The sequence below is a fragment of the Carettochelys insculpta genome, chromosome 16 (genome assembly GCF_033958435.1).
Source record: "Carettochelys insculpta isolate YL-2023 chromosome 16, ASM3395843v1, whole genome shotgun sequence".
Classification (NCBI taxonomy): domain Eukaryota; kingdom Metazoa; phylum Chordata; order Testudines; family Carettochelyidae; genus Carettochelys; species Carettochelys insculpta.
The window spans coordinates 5328111-5346447 of record NC_134152.1 but is presented as its reverse complement, the minus strand read 5'-3'; the positions used below and the strand labels follow the sequence as shown (position 1 = coordinate 5346447).

The window sequence follows — 18337 nt, the reverse complement described above, 5'->3', positions numbered from 1 at the left end:
TCCATTGCCTCTTCTTCTATCCTCAGAGGCCAAGAAGAACAAGTTTTCTCCCTCCTCCTTATGACACCCTTTTAGATACCTGAAAACCGCTATCATGTCCCCCCTCAGTCTTCTCTTTTCCAAACTAAACAAGCCCAATTCTTTCAACCTTTCTTCATAGGTCACATTCTCTAGCCCTTTAATCATTCTTGTCGCTCTTTTCTGGACCCTCTCTAATTTCTCCACATCTGTCTTGAACTGCGGTGCCCAGAACTGGACACAATACGCCAGCTGAGGCCTACCCAGCGCAGAGTAGAGCAGAAGAATGACTTCTCGTCTCTTGTTCACAACACACCTGTTAATGCACTAGCAATGTGTTAGCCTCTCTTGTAATGCTGGCATTCCGTGCTCCCCTAAAACTTCCAAGTTTTACTTTATCACCTAGAAAACATTTGCTCTGAAATCGTGAACCCAGGCAAGGGAATCCTTCCCTCCCACCCATCCAGAAGGGGGAAAAAAAATTCAGATGTGCCTGTGAGGTTGGCGACCAGGTACCAGCTCGTGCCGAAACCCCAGGTCAATTCACTTGTGCATTAATATAGATCGGGGTCAGCACCTTCCCAAGGCGGAGTGACAACATTTGACCTCTGTGTACCGTCCGAGTGCTGGTGATACGTTTTAAAGTCACTAATAGTCCCACTGACAACAGCTTCATTAATAAGTACGTTAAGATGCAGAGCTTCGCCGTGTAGGTGGTGGCTGGTAGCATTAGCTGGTCTTTTGTTAATCCACTGGCAGCATAGCCTTGAGCAAGCTCCAGGCTGCATGGGAGAGAAATGGGTTGGCTGAGCTCCCACCTCACATGCCTATCTTGGCACCCGTACCGGGGGTTGCCGACCTCTAATATAGACCAAAGAAACTGGTAAATGTAGAAGAATGCATGTGGTGTTTAAACCTCGTGAAAACTAACGAGCTGTTACATGCATCGTTTTCACTTATCCGCATCCTGCTATGATGTAAAGAGCAACTGTTTACATCGTGTATACCCCGTCGCTAAATAACCCGCTATACGGGCTGTCGAATCAGAAAGAAGCCTTGTGAAAAAACAAGCGAAGCGCTAATTTTAAAGCGAGGGGTCATTCTGTGGAATGACTGGCAGCCAAAGCCTCCCAGTGGAGGCCCCAGTCTCTGTCCTCAAAGGAGAGGCCCATGTGGATGGTGACGCTGTTGGCTTGCTTTCTGTGAGAAGAAGCTATAACTATGGATTCAGGGAAAGATCCCTCTGCCCTGGACTGGTTGGATTCTAACAGGGCAGAACAACTGAACAAAGAGATGGAGAGCTCCCGAATTATTCTGGGTGGCCCCCAGGGGCTTTTGGGAGCCTGGCAGGTTATGATGACTCTGTTACCGGTTGGAATTATAGATTGAGACTCACCTGTGCAAGTCCTGTACCTGTTTTAGCCTCTCAACAACTCCTCTCCTTTTCTTAGCTACTCCCCTTTGCTTAGTTTTCTGTGGGACTGGCTGCCAGTGCTGGCTGTAAGATCTAGAGTGCCAATTAGTACCAAGTGATCCGGGGACAGGGACTGGGCTCCTGGGACTGGGAACAACCTGATGCGGTGATTTTGGGTGTAAGTGATAGACTGGAGGATGCAAGGAGGTGGTTGGGGCTTCATAGTAAGATTGGTATCAGGGCTGCCCCTAGTGGTTCTGGCGCCCTAGGCAGTCCCCTGCGAGGGCAAGAGATGTGGGGGGCAGGAGCAGGGCAGCTAGGCAGCTGTAGTCAGGCCTGCTCGTGCACTCACCGATGGAGGCGGGAATCGGAGTGACCCGACCTCAGCCCACTCCACTCCCACAGCTTCCAGCCACGGCTCTGGGTGGAGGGAGCTCAGGGGAAGCTGTGGAATTGTCCCTTACAGTCGCCGGTGGCCGCAAGTGGATGGACACAGCTGGTGAGCTCCAGTGTGGGCAATGCAAGGGGAGAAGGCAACTAGAGAGCTGTCCAGCACAGATACCGGGCGAGTGAACGCAGGCTGGACACTAACAGCACAGTGTCAGTGCCCGACTTGAACAATCAGTGCCGGCTGCATCTGCCTCTCATGCAATCAGAGAAGTACGAGCCCTAGAGCTTCTCTGGCCTCGGCTCACTAAACCTCTCTCCGTCCGGCTCAGTACTCACCCTTGGGGCACATCAAGCCCTTTTATCCGCCTGTTTGCCCATCCAGCCCTGGCACTTCACAAACACCAAGGCTTGCTTATTCTCCACAGCGCCCAGCTACGGCCGGCGGGGGGGGACCAGGTCTATTATAGAAACAGAGAGCTCAGGCACAGGGATTAAATAACTGGCCTGTGAACACACAGAGGCCTTAAGCTGAGCTGAGAACGGAGCCCAGAGTTCCTGCATCCCAAGCCAAAGCCTTCCCACCCCCAGGCTGGCCTCTTTCGCTGTTGCACGGGCTTGTCCTCCAGTGAGTTTTCTGCCCTGTTTAAATGGCACGAGACCCTTGCAGCTCTTGTCACTGTGCTTTGGTCAACTTCGGCCCTTGCGAGAAGTAACTAAAAGCAGCCCCTGGCTGTTTCCCTTCTGTGTTGCAGGCGTCCTGTGGCTCTCGGTCGTGTCTGAAGTGCTGTACATTGCCCTGTTAATCGTTGGGTTCACCCTCATGTGCCTCGAGCTCTTCCATTCAAGCAACGTGATTGATGGTCTCAAGCTAAATGCCTTTGCTGCTGTCTTCACTGTGCTTTCAGGTAAGGCGCCGTGCCGGCGCTCAGTCTGCCGGAGCGGTCAAACAAAGGGAAATTCCGACCCCGTGAGAGGCTGAAAGCACAGGGCCCCTCTCACCCACGTGCCGCTTGCCTGGTTTCATTAGAGCTCCGGGAAAGGAGCAGAACAGCCGTGCTGCCTATAGTCCTATGGGTGGGAAGTAGAAATGCAAGTGGTGCAGCAGCAACCCCAGTTTGGGGCAGCATGATGGGGTGGCCGGAGCCCCGATGCCCCCTGCAGAGGCCTGGCCACATCCCAGGCCAGCGAGAGGAGCAGACAAGAGGTCCTCCAGGCAGGATAGCGTGGCTGTCTCGGTGGCAGCCAATCAGGACCCAGCAGGCCAGTATAAAAGAAGCTGCTGGGCGGCGGCCTGGCAGGTCCTCTCAGGAGCTCCACCAGGTAGCTTTACGTACTGTCTGGGAGACGAGCAGCACTATGGACAGCACCGAGTGTGAGCTGAACTTACACCAGGGTAAGGTCCAGGTCCAGTGACTGGAGACTGGCCACAAGCCTAACACAAGAACTGACAGTACCGCAGACAGGGCTAGCCCCATCCTAGCCTGAGAACCTTGAAGACGACCAGACAAGGATAGCATCCAGCGGAAGCAACCCAGCTAGCGAGGGAAGTGCCAGAGGACAAGGCAAACACTTCACGTGGCACTCCTTTGCCACAGGGAGCAACTCACAAGCAGGTGGACCCTGTTACGGGCATCCTCACCCTGCACCCAGGGACTCCACCAAGAGGTCCCACCTGGCCATCAGCTCTAGAGTCCTGGCTGCTGGTCCCAGCTCTAGGGGGTGGTGAGGGGTGTAGACAGGAGTAATGGGACAGCAGCTGAGCCCCCTCACTCCAAAAACTGTTCCAGCACCACTGCAAATCTCTGGCACAAAACCCCAAGCGATGGCACTCTCCTTCATTTTCATACGCCACCCACACCGCGCTGATTCTGTCACGCGTGAACCTGCTCCCCCAGCATCATTGGCCTGGTTACCAGCGGGGAAAAGAACGCACGCCTCTGAAAATCCCTTCTCACCGGTGATGGTACAGGACAGAGGAAGGCTTGAGGGCTGAGGAAAGAGGTCTGGCCAATGCATTAGGAGAATTAAACCTTCTAGCAGCCAAAATGGGGGAAGGAAACTTGCTGCTACTGTAGGACAGGATTTCAGAATTCCATGGATGTGACTGGGGAAGGTCAGACCTCTCAGATCAATTGTCTCAGGCTGGCTGTCGATTCCAGCAGATTAAACGGTGTTAGCGTTTGTCTGCGCTGCAGCTGGGAGCGTGCACCCCAGCCCAGGCAGAGAGTTGGACAGAAGCTCTGCAGGAGCTAGCATGCTAAAAAACAACAGTGTGGATGTCACAGCACAAGCTGCGGCATGGGCTAGCCCCCCGAGCTGGGACTTAGTGGGTCAGGCAGGCTTGTCCTTGGACAGCTGAACTGAACCCTGAACTAAAATGTGACTCTTCCACTCAGCTAGAATTTGAAGGATAAGGATGGCCGCATGCTCTGGAAACCTGGCATCCAACCGTGCGCATGATTGCATCTCACGCAGGCTGTCCATGCAGGCCCATGCAAACGAAAACCTGGAAGCGATAAGAAAGAAGGACACAAGCCCTTCTCTCTCACCAACGGCCACAGTGAATTCAGCAGCACTCAGGTTTGTGCTAGGCAGCAGGACAAGGGGATTTCACAGATGTTTCACTGTGAAGGAGGAAGAATTGCAACATTAACTTCTTTATTGCTGCTGTGACTGCAAAGAGAAAATTCCATCTTTGGGAACCCACACTTTGGCCAACGGGGCAGTCCATGTATATTTTTCCTTTCCATAGTAAAGGTGCCTGTGCTATCAATGCCAAACTTCAACTCAATGCATCTTTGGAAGCACCTCATTAATCTGCCCCAACTTCAGGGACTAGTAAAATACAGATTTGTTGTCAAACAAGCAATCCAGAGCTTGCTTACCAGCGACCTTCACTGACCAACTGCTTTGCTTTTACAACCCTCTCTTGAGCTGTCCTCCCGACCCCAAAATCCTTGGTCTTCAGTTCCTACCCAGCCACTATAACAAAAAAAAAAAAAGTAACTAGTCTCAGGGTGTGCCTACACGGCAAAGTTTAGTAGAATCTATGCAAAGCAACAGCTATTTTGAAATAGCAGCAGGCTTATTTTGAAATAGGTAAACCTCGTTGCATGAGGAATAGCACCTATTTCAAAATAAGCCATGGTACGTCCTATGGCTCTGTTTCAAAAGAGGCAGCATGTGTAGACACTGTTTTGAAGTAGCTAAGTGCTATTTCAAAATGCAATTTGCGTGTAGCAGCATTGTTTCGAAACAAGCTCTTCCAGAATAGCTGATTTTGGAATAACGCTGTTATGTGGACGTAGCCACCTTAGTCTGTATAGTCACAAACAACATGCAGTCCTGTAGCACCCTAGAAACTAGCAAATTTATTAGCCGTGAGCTTTTGTGGGTAAACCCACTTCTTCAGATGGAAAAAGGAACAGAGCAACAGAATCCAGGATGTATAAAACAGGGAAAGGAGAGTGGGCTGGGGAATAAAGGAAGGAGAAAAAAATGCCTGTCATTATTAGGACCAGTTAATGAGGCAAATGTGGAAGGATGTGTCCCATTCCTGAGCATATCACAGACGAGGAAATTGCCCTTGTAATACATAAGATAGGTGAGATCCCTGTTGAGGCCCAGGTTAATTACGTCCTGGCTGGTGACAATTCTGCTGGGTACACAGCAAGCACTGCCCAGAAAACAAAAGTATGCTATAGTATAACTACTTGTAGCCGGTGGTCTGAGCCTTTAAACCTTATTCCTCAGGCATGCAGAAGTCCAGGCTAGAAACATTATAGGTGGGCCATTCCCCAGGGCATTGGCTTTGGCACATTCCTTTTAGCTACCTAGGTAACCATAAAGTGGTGGCACAGAAAGCTTGCACAGAGGTTATCTGCACTGGTGTGTGCAGGGTGCAGTCCTTCCAGACTGTGCTTTCATGCAGGTGAAGAAGGAAACCTATTCTTATATTACTGTTCACAATTTGGGTCTTCCAGAGACTTAGTGGGTGACGTGCTACCTTTGGTTAAAACTGATCAACAGATGATTTTGTCCTACATTACAGCCATAGTTTGATCTGCAGCTTTGTGCAAAAAAAAACCACCCACCTAGAAACATTCTGAAATCTACTATTTTTCAGTGCATGTATCTCCAAAACCCCCTGGGCTCAAACGATTTGTGGGTCACAAATCCTATTCTGCACTACCACAAGGCACAGCACATTTTAAACAGAATCCACACAAGCATGTGGATTTAGAAGCATTGTCCTTTGAGGGAAAGAGCTCCTCCCCACAACCATCTGCAGGATAGGCGGCTTTGAAAGGTGGGAAGTGGTCCGTTCATCTCAGTCTGGCGGCCTCAGACCTGTAGGGTTGCCAACATCCTAACTGCACAAAACCAAACACAAGCATAGAATCCTAGAGCTGGAAGAGACCTCAGGAGGTCATTGAGTTCAACCCCCTGTCCAAAGCAGGACCAACTCTGACCAAATCATCCTAAACAGGACTTTGTCCAGCTGGGACTCAAAAACCTCTAGGGATGGAGATTTCACCCCCTCTCTAGGCAACGCATTCCAGTGCTTCACCACCCCCCTGGTGAAGTAGTTTTTCCTCATATCCAACCTAGACCTCCCCCATCTGTAACTTGAGACCATTGCTCCTTGTTCTGCCATCTGCACAGCCTCTCTCCATCCCCTTTAGAACTGTTCCTTCAGGAAGTTGAAGGCTGCTATCAAATTGCCCCTCATTCTTCTCTTCTGCAAACTAAATAGGCCCGAATCCCTCAGCCTCTCCTCGTAAGTCATGTGCTCCCGCCCGTCATCGCCATTGAGGTCTCAAAGCTGGGGCTGTGGGCTCTGAGAGGGAGGTTGGGTACAGGAGGGTACTCTGGGCTGCGGCAAGGAGCTGGGAGGTGAGGGTTCCTGGGTGGGGCCAGGGATGAGGAGTTTGGGGTGCAGGAGGAGGCTCAAGGTTGAGGCAGGGACTGGGGAGGGTATAGGGGTGAGGTACTGGCTCTGGGAGGGGGCTTGGGTGGCAGTGGAGGACCTCCAGGCTGGCGTGGATGATTGGGAGTGGTTTCAGACACTTGCTGCTGTTCCCATGAAGCAGCTGCCAGGTCCCTACAACATCTAGGCTCAAGGAGGCGCCATTCATAGCCCTTGTATCTGCAGGCACCGTACCTGTAGTTCCCATTGGTCATCATTCCCAGCCAATGGGACCTGTGGAGCCAGCACTTGGGGTGGGAGCAGCACACAATGCCTCCTTGAGCCTAGCAGCCACAGGGACCTGGTGGCCACTTCAGGGAGTGGCCTGGAGCCAGGCAGGGAGGGGGTCTGCCTTAGCCCCAGGCCCCACTGCATCGCCGACAGGATTTTTCAACAGCTTGGTTGACAGTGCCAAACGGAGCCACCAGGGTTCCTCGTAGATTTGAGTGTGCCCATTGGAGAATGGAGACCTGGCAACCCTCTAGCTCTGAGAAGTGTGAACTGCACCATTCACATCAGCGGTCATTCCCATCCCCCTCCTCGAGCGTTTAAAGCTGGGATAGGCCTGAACTATACCCAGTCTTCGTTTGCCAACCAAAGAGGCGGGACTTTCCCAGAGCCTGGGGGCAGGGAGAAGGCTCAGGTCCTCCCAGAAAGGCAAAGTCCCGAGTGACATTCCCTTTTGTTACTTTTCCCACACAGGTCATGATTTTATAGACCTCTGTCCTATCCCCTCTTAGGCTTTTCTAAGAGGAACAGTCTCCATCTTTTTAATCTCTCCTCAGATGGCAGCAGTTCCATACCTCTACTCATGTTTGCTGTCCTTCGCCTTACCTTTTCCACTTCTAAGGTATCTTTGTGGAGATGTGGTAACCAGAACTGCACCCAGTTTTCAAAGTGTGGCTGTACCGTGGGTTTCTGTAGAGGCACTGTGATATTTCCTGAACGTTCCCTCCCATTCCATCGGAGTTTTTTGACTGCTGCTGCACATTGAGAGGATGTTTTCCCAGAACTATCTGCAGTGTTTCTAAGTTCTCTTTTTCTTGCATGGTAACAGCTACCATTTTGGATACTATTTTGTGTCATTTGGGATTCTGTTTCCCAATGCGTATTACTCTGTATTTATCAACACTGAATTTCATCTGCCATTATATTTCCCATTCTTGCACTTTTGTGAGATTTCTTTGTCGCTCTTCACAGTCAGCTCTGGACTAAATTATCCTGAGTAATTTTCTGTCATCTGCAGATGTTACCAGCCCACTGTTTACCTCTTTTTAAGATGTTTTATGTATATTTTGACCAGCACAGGTCCAAGTACAAATCCTTGCAGCCCCCTGTTATGTCCTTCTCTCCTCTTCGATAACTGTCCTTTAATCAACCCATCGACAGAATTTCCTTCTTATTCAAGGATTCTTTACTTTGCATTAGAGCCCTCGGTGAGGGACCTCAAAGCCTTTCTTCTGAAAGTCCAAGTACCCTTATATCCACTGGATCACTCTTTCCCTTTGACCCTGTAAAAGAATTCCAATCGATTGGCAAGGCATGATTTCCCTTTGCAAAAATATTGACTCTTTAGCAAATTCTGAAAATGTATGTTTCTGATCATTCTGTTCTTTACCGTAGTTTACATTTGCCTGTTACTGAGGTTAGGGTTACTGAACTATAATTGCCAGGATCGCCTCTGGAATCTTTTTTAAAAAAAATCTCCACTACATTTTTCTATCCTTCCATCATCTGGGACGGAGGCTGATTTAAGCAATAGGTTACATAGCGCAGACAGTTGTTCAATTTCATATTTGAGTTCCTTCAGAACTCTTGGGTAAATACCATCTGGCCCTGATGATGTATTACTGTTTAGTTTATTATTTGTTTGTTCCCAAACTTCCTCAGTCATGGACAGTTCATCAGATTAGTCACCCAAGAAAACCAGCTCTCATATGTGAATCTCCCTCACGTCTGCAGTAAAGACTGATGGCTAATTGAATTCTTTGTAATGACCTTGACTTGCTTGAATGCTCTTTAGCACCTTGGTCATCCAGAAGTTCTCTGAAGCAGGAAAACTGCCAGATAATCACTGTACTTAAAGAATTTCTGCAGTTGGTTTTTGTGTCTTTTGCTAGTGGCCCTTCAAAATCCGGGCTAGTTACACTTTTATACTCATCTCTTGTCTGTGCTCTATTCGATTTTCCTAAGGAGGATTTGACTTCCAATTTTTAAAGGCCTTTTTGCCTCTAAATTCCTCTTTTACTCTTTTGCCATAGTGGCATCTTTTCGGTCCCCTAACCTTTATTTATTTATTTGCATCTCTATAGCCGTGTCTACACATTCACGCTACTTCGAAGTAGCAGCACTAACTTCGAAATAGCGCCGGTCGCGGCTACACGTGTCGGGCGCTATTTCGACGTTAACATCGACGTTAGGCGGCGAGACGTCGAAGCCGCTAACCCCATGAGGGGATAGGAATAGCGCCCTACTTCGACGTTCAACGTCGAAGTAGGGACCGTGTAGTCGTTGCACGTCCCGCAACATCGAAATTGCGGGGTCCTCCATGGTGGCCATCAGCTGAGGGGTTGAGAGACGCTCTCTCTCCAGCCCCTGCGGGGCTCTATGGTCACCGTATGCAGCAGCCCTTAGCCCAGGGCTTCTGGCTGCTGCTGCTGCAGCTGGGGATCCATGCTGCATGCACAGGGTCTGCAACCAGTTGTCGGCTCTGTGGATCTTGTGTTGTTTAGTGCAACTGTGTCTGGGATGGGCCCTCTAAGGGAGCAGCTTGCTGTTGAGTCCGCCCTGTGACCCTGTCTGCAGGTGTGCCTGGCACCCTTATTTCAATGTGTGCTACTGTGGCGTGTAGACGTTCCCTCGCAGCGCCTATTTCGATGTGGTGCTGCGCAACGTCGATGTTGAACGTCGACATTGCCAGCCCTGGAGGACGTGTAGACGTTATTCATGTCACTACATCGAAATAAGCTATTTCGATGTAGCGTTCACGTGTAGACGTACCCTATTAGAGTGTTTTTAAAAACCTACTATGCAAGTTGCAGGATTTGCGCTCTTGTCTCTCGGCTATAATTGGTGAGTCCGGGACAGCTGTTTGTTTTGGATGGTACCTAATCAAGCTCCAGCTATTCCTTCTGTAGGGTGGGGACCTGTGATGAATTTGTTTTTCGTTTTGGCAACTGATGGGTGGGTTCAAATCCACCAAGGGTGAGTTCGGATTTCTCAAACTCAACGACGTCTCTGATTCATCCAGGGTTAGTGCAAAGGGAGGAGGGGACTGTGCCCTATGGGCCACAGCCGATCTGTGGGACCCCTCAGCCTGGCCCCTGAGCTCCCACAGGCTTGCTGGAAGGAGCCACCCAGTTCCCAGGCCACTGAGTGAGCATGGACGGCTTGCTAGACTGCAGCGGCTCCCTCCCTGCGCCCTCAGCTCCCTCAGCAAAAATTCAGACATAAAAATACAAAAGCTTCTCAGTACGCTACTACTCAAAAATTGCTTACTTTTATTTTACCATAATTGTAAACTCAATTGGAATATAAATATTGTGCCAGCTTCAGCGTATGGTATATAACGACTATAAGTCATTGTCTGCATGAAATTTTAGTTTGTACTCACTTTGCTGGTGCCTTCTATGTAGCCTGTTGTAAAAGCAGGCAAATATCTAGAAATGATTCGATATACCCCCCGGAAGATCTCGGAGTACATGTGGTTGAGAACTAGTGTCCGAACATCACGTGGTAACACATACGACAACAACAACAAGCACCCAGGACCAAATGTTTATATGATTCTCGGCAATATCAGCTTATAGGGACACCTGGTAGAAGTACTCAGGCACCAGGCAGAAGCTGAATAGCGTAAGGGGAGAAAAACTTGGGCTACACTAGCAGGGTTGATGGTAACATTAATATGCTGGCAAGCTCCTCAAAGGGTTCCCTTGGTACCGTCAGCACTCCTGTACCATCTAGATTGGGTGTCAAAATAAATGAAATGTGAATGGCTTCCTTCCTCTGCCCACAACGGGCTGCATTTTCTGCAGGCTGCGTGTTCTCTAAGAGGGGTAATTTGCAGGAGTATTCAGCACCTGCTGGAGTTAAGGGAAGCTCCTTCAGGAGCAACGGCAAAGATCAGACAGATGTTCCCATTGCCATTCCTGCTTTCCAGGTCTCTTGGGGATGGTGGCTCATATGATGTACACTCAAGTTTTCCAAGTGACAGTCAGCCTTGGACCTGAAGACTGGAGACCACACTCATGGGACTATGGATGGTCCTTCTGGTAAGTGTCACCTTCATTAGCACCTTCAACTTCATATCCTTTGCCAGCTGCAGTTCCAATTGTGCTTTCGCTTTCCTGATTACCTGCTGGCATTGAACTGGGTCTGTCCCACGAAAGCTCACCTCATCAGTTATTTTGTTAGTCTTTAAAGCGCTTCTTTACTGCTTTTTTGTTTTGAATTGTTTGATTATGGATATCACTTCAGGGATTACAAGGATGGTCTTAAATCACCGGAAAATTGTACATGCATGTCTAAGCCCCGCAATGCCCACAGCTGAACATGTACATAGGATGTACCATAGCTGGGATTACACTGGCTAGTTATAATTGCAAATAAAAATCTTTAGTTATACATATTTATCTTGCAAGTCAGTTGCAGCTACATTTACCACCATTCATAGAGCAGTTCCATTAAGTCTGTACTTTTGATTTAGGTGCATAATTGCCATAATGTTTCTGAAACTCCTGGTTGTGTGTATTGCCTTACAAGGCCCTTTTTTATATAAGCTGCAATGTCCTTGCGTGGCAGGGGAAGAATTTGCGCCTTTGGCTCTCAGGGGACTTTCTTGGAAAGTTGGAGACAAACCAGACACGCGTGTTTTGGAGAGAATTTAATGTACGGTGTGGGGGGGGTTATGGTTTTGGAAAAATTCCCAAATTTGTTTTGCTCACTAGATACTAATAATAGTTGGGCCTAGAATCTCCCCATTCCAATATGTTTTATTGTTCTTCCCTCTAGGAGTACTGGTAATTTGATTATTGTGGGATGTTTGGAGAGTTAGGAATATTTTGGTCACAGGCAGTTCTCATAACTTTCAACCTCTGGTGTTGACTGAAGAGGCATCATAACTCTCGCACAGCATGAGGAAGGGGCTTCCCTTGGAATTTATTGCATTTTACTATTTTTTTATGACTGAGTAATATTTTAATTCTATTCCCAGAATCAGGCAGGTGTAGACACACTAATCCCTCCAGGCATCAAGGCCGGGGATTATTACGCACGCGCTTCACCCGAGCCACACATCCCAAGGCAAGGTATGAATTCTCTTGATGCAGGGTCTGAATTTCCCACACCCCAAACACCTGATTGTTAAGACATAAGAACAAGAACATAAGAATGGCCATACTGGGTCAGACCAAAGGTCCATCCAGCCCAGTATCCCGTCTGCCGACAGTGGCCAATGCCAGATGCCCCAGAGAAGGAGAACAGAAGACAATGATCAAGTGATTTATCTCCTGTCATCCATCTCCTGCCCTTGTACTGAAGTCTAGGGCACCATACTTTACCCCTGGCTAATAGCCATTTATGGACCTAACCTGCAAAAATTTATCGAGCTCTTTTTTAAACCCTAATAGAGTCCTGGCCTTCACAGCTTCCTCCGGCAAGGAGTTCCACAGGTTGACTGTGCACTGTGTGAAGAAAAATTTCCTTTTATTAGTTTTGAACCTACTACCCATCAATTTCATTTGGTGTCCCCTAGTTCTTGTATTATGAGAAAAGGTAAATAATTTTTCTATATTCACTTTCTCCACACCATTCATGTGGACAGGAGAGAGAGTGAAGGTTATGGGACAAGGAATTATTAGCTTCCCTCACCCCTTTAGAGGATTTAATCAGGGTCCAAGGCTGAAATGCAGGAGAAGATTTGGCCTCTGTGCTGGTCACTGTGGTTCAGAGCCCCAAGGGCACCAATTCACTTCGTTAATGGTCACATAACACTGGATGGGAAGGGGCCAGCTTCTCAGGAGCGTCAGGTCTGCGATGAGCACAAGGTCCCCACAATGGCTGTGAGAAAATGGCCCAGGTCATTGTCACTGAGCATTCCCACGCCTGTTTGAAATACAAGCCAACTTGTGGTTTCCGAAGTCACCGTTGATTGTGTGTGTTCCAACGCCAGCTTTCTGCCCAGCTTTTGTGAGTCAGAGAGCCCTTCTCTGAAGGTAGGACAAGAAGCAATAGGCTTCAAATGCAGCAAGGGACATTTAGGTAAGACATAAGGAAAAACTTCCTGTCAGGGTGGTTAAACACTGGAATAAATTGCCGCGGGAGTTTGTGGAATCGCCACCTCTGGAGATATTTAAGAGCAGGTTGGACAGACATCTGTCGGGGTGGTTTAGATAGTGCTTGGTCCTGCTGTGAGGGCAGGGGGCTGGATTCAATGACTTCTCAAGGTCCCTTCAAGTTCTAGTGTTTTATGATTCTGTGCTTCACAACATCATCATCCTGCCTATAGTAACATTGTCGACATTCTGGAGCACCTCCCATCCCAGAAGTAGAGCCTGCTCAGGCAAAATAAGTTCGGGACATGACTTTCCACTGAATGCTGGAAACATATTACACAGTTACTTGCTGCACATAAGAATGGCCACGCTGCGTCAAACCAAAGGTCCATCTAGCCCAGTGTCCTGTCTTCCAACAATAACTAATGGCAGGTGCCCCAGAGGGAGTGAACAGAACAGGTGATCATCCAGGGACCCCTCTGCCGTCATCCATTCCCAGCCTCCAACAAACAGAGGCTAGGGGCTCCTTTCCTACCCCTCCTGGCTAACAGTGACTGATGGACCTAATCCCCGTGAATTTGTCTAGCTCTTTTCTGAACCCTGTTAAAGTGTTGGACTCCACAACTTCCTCTGGCGAGGAGTTCCACAGGCCGACCCTGTGCCACCTGGGGATAAACTTCCTTTGGTTAGTTTTAAACCTGCGACCTTTTAATTTCATTTGGAGACCCCGAGTTCTTACGTTATGGGAACAAGTAAATAACTTTTCCTTTTTTACTTTTTCCAGACCTGTCATGGTTTTATAGACCTCTAACATACCCCCACTTATCACAGGACCTCAAAGAATTATGCAGACAGACATCAAATCTGTGCCAGAGTGCCCGGCAAAGGGCTGCAGCGGTACAGAGTTCACATTTTACAGTTTGGCAACCGAGGCTGGAGAATTTAAGCGGCTTCCCCCGCGGCCAGGCAATAAACCATTTGCAGCTCTGAAAATGGAGCCCAGACTATCTGACTCAGGTCCTTGTTCTGACCATAAAACCACATTGCCTGCTTCCAAATTAACATAAACGTAATTAACACAGACAACCGTATCTGCTTCTGCCTGCGGCTCTCATGCAATGCTTTAGTGGAGGGTGAAACAAGAACACCCGTGGCTTTCAGGCCAGTTATGAAATGTACATGGGGAAGATCCCTTGATTGCTCTGTGGATCTGATGTAGTATAAAATATGGAGTTTGAGTACTTCTAGGTCTGTAACATAAATACTACTTTTTTATAGCTTCTTTTTAAATCCACTGCTAGTCTCTGACTGTGTGTAGGGTTGCCAGATTGTTGGGAAGGGTTTGCGAGACAGGCAGCCCCGGCCACAGCATCCCCAGGCAAGGGAACCCCGGCAACCACGCAGCTGGGAAACTGCCATGGCTGGGAGGTGAAGGACCCTGCGCCCCAGCCGGCTTCCAGCCACAGGGCTGCTGGGGTCTTCCCACTCAGGGATTCTGTGGCTGGGGCTGCCAGTAGGGCTCCATGCCCCAGCCAACTCCCAGCCACAGGGTTGCTGGGGTCCTCCCCATCCCCTTAGCTGGCCTTCCTGCAGCTGGGACCTGGTTGAAATACACAGCCCCACTGGCAGCCCCAACCACAGGAACCCCAGCTAGGGCCTGGGAATTTCCATGACAAGTACCACGTCCTGCATTTACAGGATATTTTTGCATTAATGTGGGACACGGGACTTGTCACGGAAATTCGGGACAGTGCCACAGATTGCAGGACGCATGCCAACCCTGCTGCGTATGTCCTGCACAGCAGGAAGGCTACCCCCCACTTGAGTAGCCCAGGAGAGGAAGGGAGTCTAGAAGATGGGGGTTCCATTAGCGCCTATGAGAGATCACAAGCTTCCTGTGAGATGTTGCGGTGATTGCATAGTTTCTCAGTGATTCAGTTCTCCTTCTGTAAAATGGGCAGATAATATCTCCCTTCCTCAAAGAGCTGCTGTGGGAATTAACGTTTGCAATATGCTCAGATGTTACAACAGTGGAGATGTAAAGGTAATTAGACTAATTGCAACCAGTATTATGGCAGTGTAGTTAAGACTGAGCTGAATTTTGCACTTAAAGCTGGAGTCAGCATTCAACTTTCTAGTTGTGTTTAAAAATCAGTGGATGTGAATATAGGACCACAAACACAGAAGTGTGATTAAGACCTTTATCACACAGCATTGCTGCAGGGCAAAATTAAGGTTGTTCAGGTATCAGCTGCACACTTCCAGGCTTTACCCTAGCTAGATATCTTTTAAACCTAACTTTACATCAGAATTTCCAACAGTTTTCAGGTGTTCAGTTTATGAACATTTTCAAGATTGTAGAGCAACAGCTCCCTCAGCTCCAGTGAAATAAAAAAAAAAAAAATACCGCACACCAAGCATCAGAGCCCAGGTTAGCTGACTCAGGCTGCATACCTTGGCCTCCCTCAGGCTGGAATGCGGGCGTTGAGACCTGTTATAGGAGTCGGTCTGCACTGCATTGTTAGCATCCTACACCCAGGCCAGCCTACACGTAGGTTCTGGAACTAGGGATTCGGGTGGGTGGTGCAGCATCCCTGACTTGGAGTGGTTTCCATTCAACATGGGGTTTACAGTTTGGTTCAGTGGCACTCGGCACCCCCACTCTCAATATTGTACCAGAACCCCTGGCACTACAGGGCTTTCAGTGCCGTGTAGACATACCCAGCAACGCTGCCCTGAGGCTGCCCTATGGGCCAGTGCTATCTCCTACAGCGTGGGAGATCCCAGTCTCACGTGAGGCAGAGGAGACGGTCACCCCAGATGAGGTCCCCAATCACTAAGGTAGACACCACCTCTTCCTGCTGCTGTTTAGGGACTAGCACTGAAATCCAAAAGGATGCAAATAAACCTAACCAATACCATTCAATGAACATTTGTGAATAGTTTTATGTTGACAAACTGCTCTTTTGTTGATTAAACTATTCATTGGATAAACTGCACCCCAATTTGACTGTGGAGTATGTGAGCCCAAGAATGAGGTCTCATTATGGGTATCGGGCAACGGTTAAAGCTCCGTAAGTAACTGATGTTTGGTTCAGTGGCCAAAATGAAAAACCAGAAACCGATTTCAGGTTAAAACATTTTGTTTGAACTGGAGTGAAATTACCTTTTGATTTTCCATGTTGCATGGTTTTAAAAAAATAAATAAAAATCCAGCTAAGTTTCTCCACAAAATGTAAATTCAAAACTGCCAAAACCACCAGAAAAGGAAGTTAATATGGTATGTGATTTTTTTTTAAAAATATTTTTTATTCAGCCAGTTGTATCGACCCAAACTTGTGAATAGTATTCGCTTGCTGAATAAACTGCTGGCTGTAAAAAGTTGCTAGTCACAGTTCTCTTGAAGTAAAAGAAGTCAAATGTGTTAGTTTGAGGACATTAGAGAAACAAGGTGGGGTGAGGTCATATGTATTGGACCGACTTTTCCCTTGGGCTACATCTACACTAGAGGGTTTTGTCGACAAAACCCGTGGAGAGTCCACATGAAAAATGCGTTCTGTCAGCATACTGTCAACAGACCTTGGCACTTTTGGCAGCAGCCTCCTGCCTCTCCCTCATGAGGCCGGACACCTCTCCCCAGAGCCCGTCGACAAAAAAGTCACGCGGATGCTCCGGGCGAGGCGTGGCCTCTGTCGAGGGACACAGCTTCCACGTCACCGGGCAGCCCGGTGTGCTGCGCTTCCAGTCGGCCGTTCTGTCAAGAGAGTGGCAGGGCAGTTCAGCCTCTCTGTCGGAGCGGATTGACGGAGCGATCCGCTTTCGGATGTGGCCACCATCGGCTGACAGAAGTTGTTGGAAGATCTGTTCCATTAGTAACTTAGGTCAATGGATCGCTGTAGCGTAGACGTAAACTTGGCAAAAAGGAAGCTTTCAGTCCTGGGGGAATTCTGCTATTTTACTATGGCTCCAAGTACAACAGTTGCAGAATTCCCCCAGGACTAGCTCTTCTGAAATCTCTGTTACTGCACTCACCTTGTTTCTCCGACATGTTGGTCGTTCCTGACTAACCTGCCTGGCCACACTTCATTGCCATGCATGTCTTGCCACCAGTATCACAAGGCTGTTGTCTTAACCCCCTTCTGTCTACTGGTTTTTCTTTCCACAGTCTGGCCTGGGGTTCTTTCACCTGCTGCATGGCCGCCTCAGTCACTACATTGAATTCATACACTAAGACCGTCATTGAGTTCCGACACAAGCGCAAAATCTTTGAGCAGGGCTTTCGAGAGGAGCAGACCTTCCTAGACCAGGAGGCAATCAAGTACTTCCGAGAAAGGTCAGTGCAGCCAGTCTCTGGCTCAGTGGAGCTTTCGGGGGGGTTCTGTGGTTGGCCTCGGATATTCTGAGATTTCACCCACCTCAGTCGATCTGGGTGGGGTCTGAGATACTTGGAGAAAACCATGTTAAAGAGGAGCCCAGAGGATTTGACTGAGCTTGTGTTTTTCCCATCCGTGTTGTGAAGTCCCCATGTGTGGCCCTTCTTACATGCTTCTTAAAGGCACACCTCTGATTTGTAGGCCATGTCAATCATGGAAGCAGAGACTTCTCAGCGTGGTGTCAGTAGCCTGAAAGCCTAACACCAATGCTCAGTGCGTAGGGAAAGGACTCTCATTTCCACCAAAGGAAGCTGTGGGAACACTTGCAAAGAGCAATTGAGAATCCAGGCAGTGTGGCTGCCTTTCCTGGGCATGGGCGCAATCCTGCTGGAATGAGGTGAAAATGCCGGGGAGCCAGTCTCACGATTGGCTTTAATTCATGCAATGAGTTCTCCGTTGCAGGAGTTAGACATTTCGCTCTGACCCTGGGTCAAAACCTTGCAGCCTTTGGGACTAGGGACAATTTCATAGTTACCAGCCTCTAAACGCCACATCCTCCCTCCGACAGACACACAAACATCACCTGGCACCCACTCTGTTCATTAGCGCAGCCTGTCTGCCATGGACAGACACACCCCAGCTGTCACAGCCCGGCCATAAACACAGACACCACGTCTCACCCCCTGCCATGCGCACAACTCCTCATTCCGAGCAGCGTGAAGTCACCCTCCTCCTTCCCAGAAAACACACAAACACCCATTTGATTCCCCTTGCTGGGTGGATCCATCGACCACCCCCGCCCGCCTCCACACTCCAAGCTCTCATGTCTACAACCCATCTGGCCACCATACACTAACAGCCCCCCTTCCCCTGCACACCAGCATAAACCCCATCTTCC

At 48.8% G+C, this 18337-nt stretch overlaps 1 protein-coding gene across 1 annotated transcript in view; it reads left to right on the top strand.

Moving 5' to 3' along the window:
- The window catches only part of GSG1L (GSG1 like), a 55736-nt gene extending 38267 nt beyond the window's left edge, over nucleotides 1-17469 (top strand). The window contains exons 3-5 of the mRNA XM_075011102.1: nucleotides 2575-2727; nucleotides 10954-11065; nucleotides 17232-17469. Of these exons, the coding sequence (XP_074867203.1) occupies nucleotides 2575-2727; nucleotides 10954-11065; nucleotides 17232-17469 (503 nt within the window). The remainder of the gene's footprint in view (nucleotides 1-2574; nucleotides 2728-10953; nucleotides 11066-17231) is intronic.
- The last annotated feature ends 868 nt before the right edge of the window (nucleotides 17470-18337 follow it).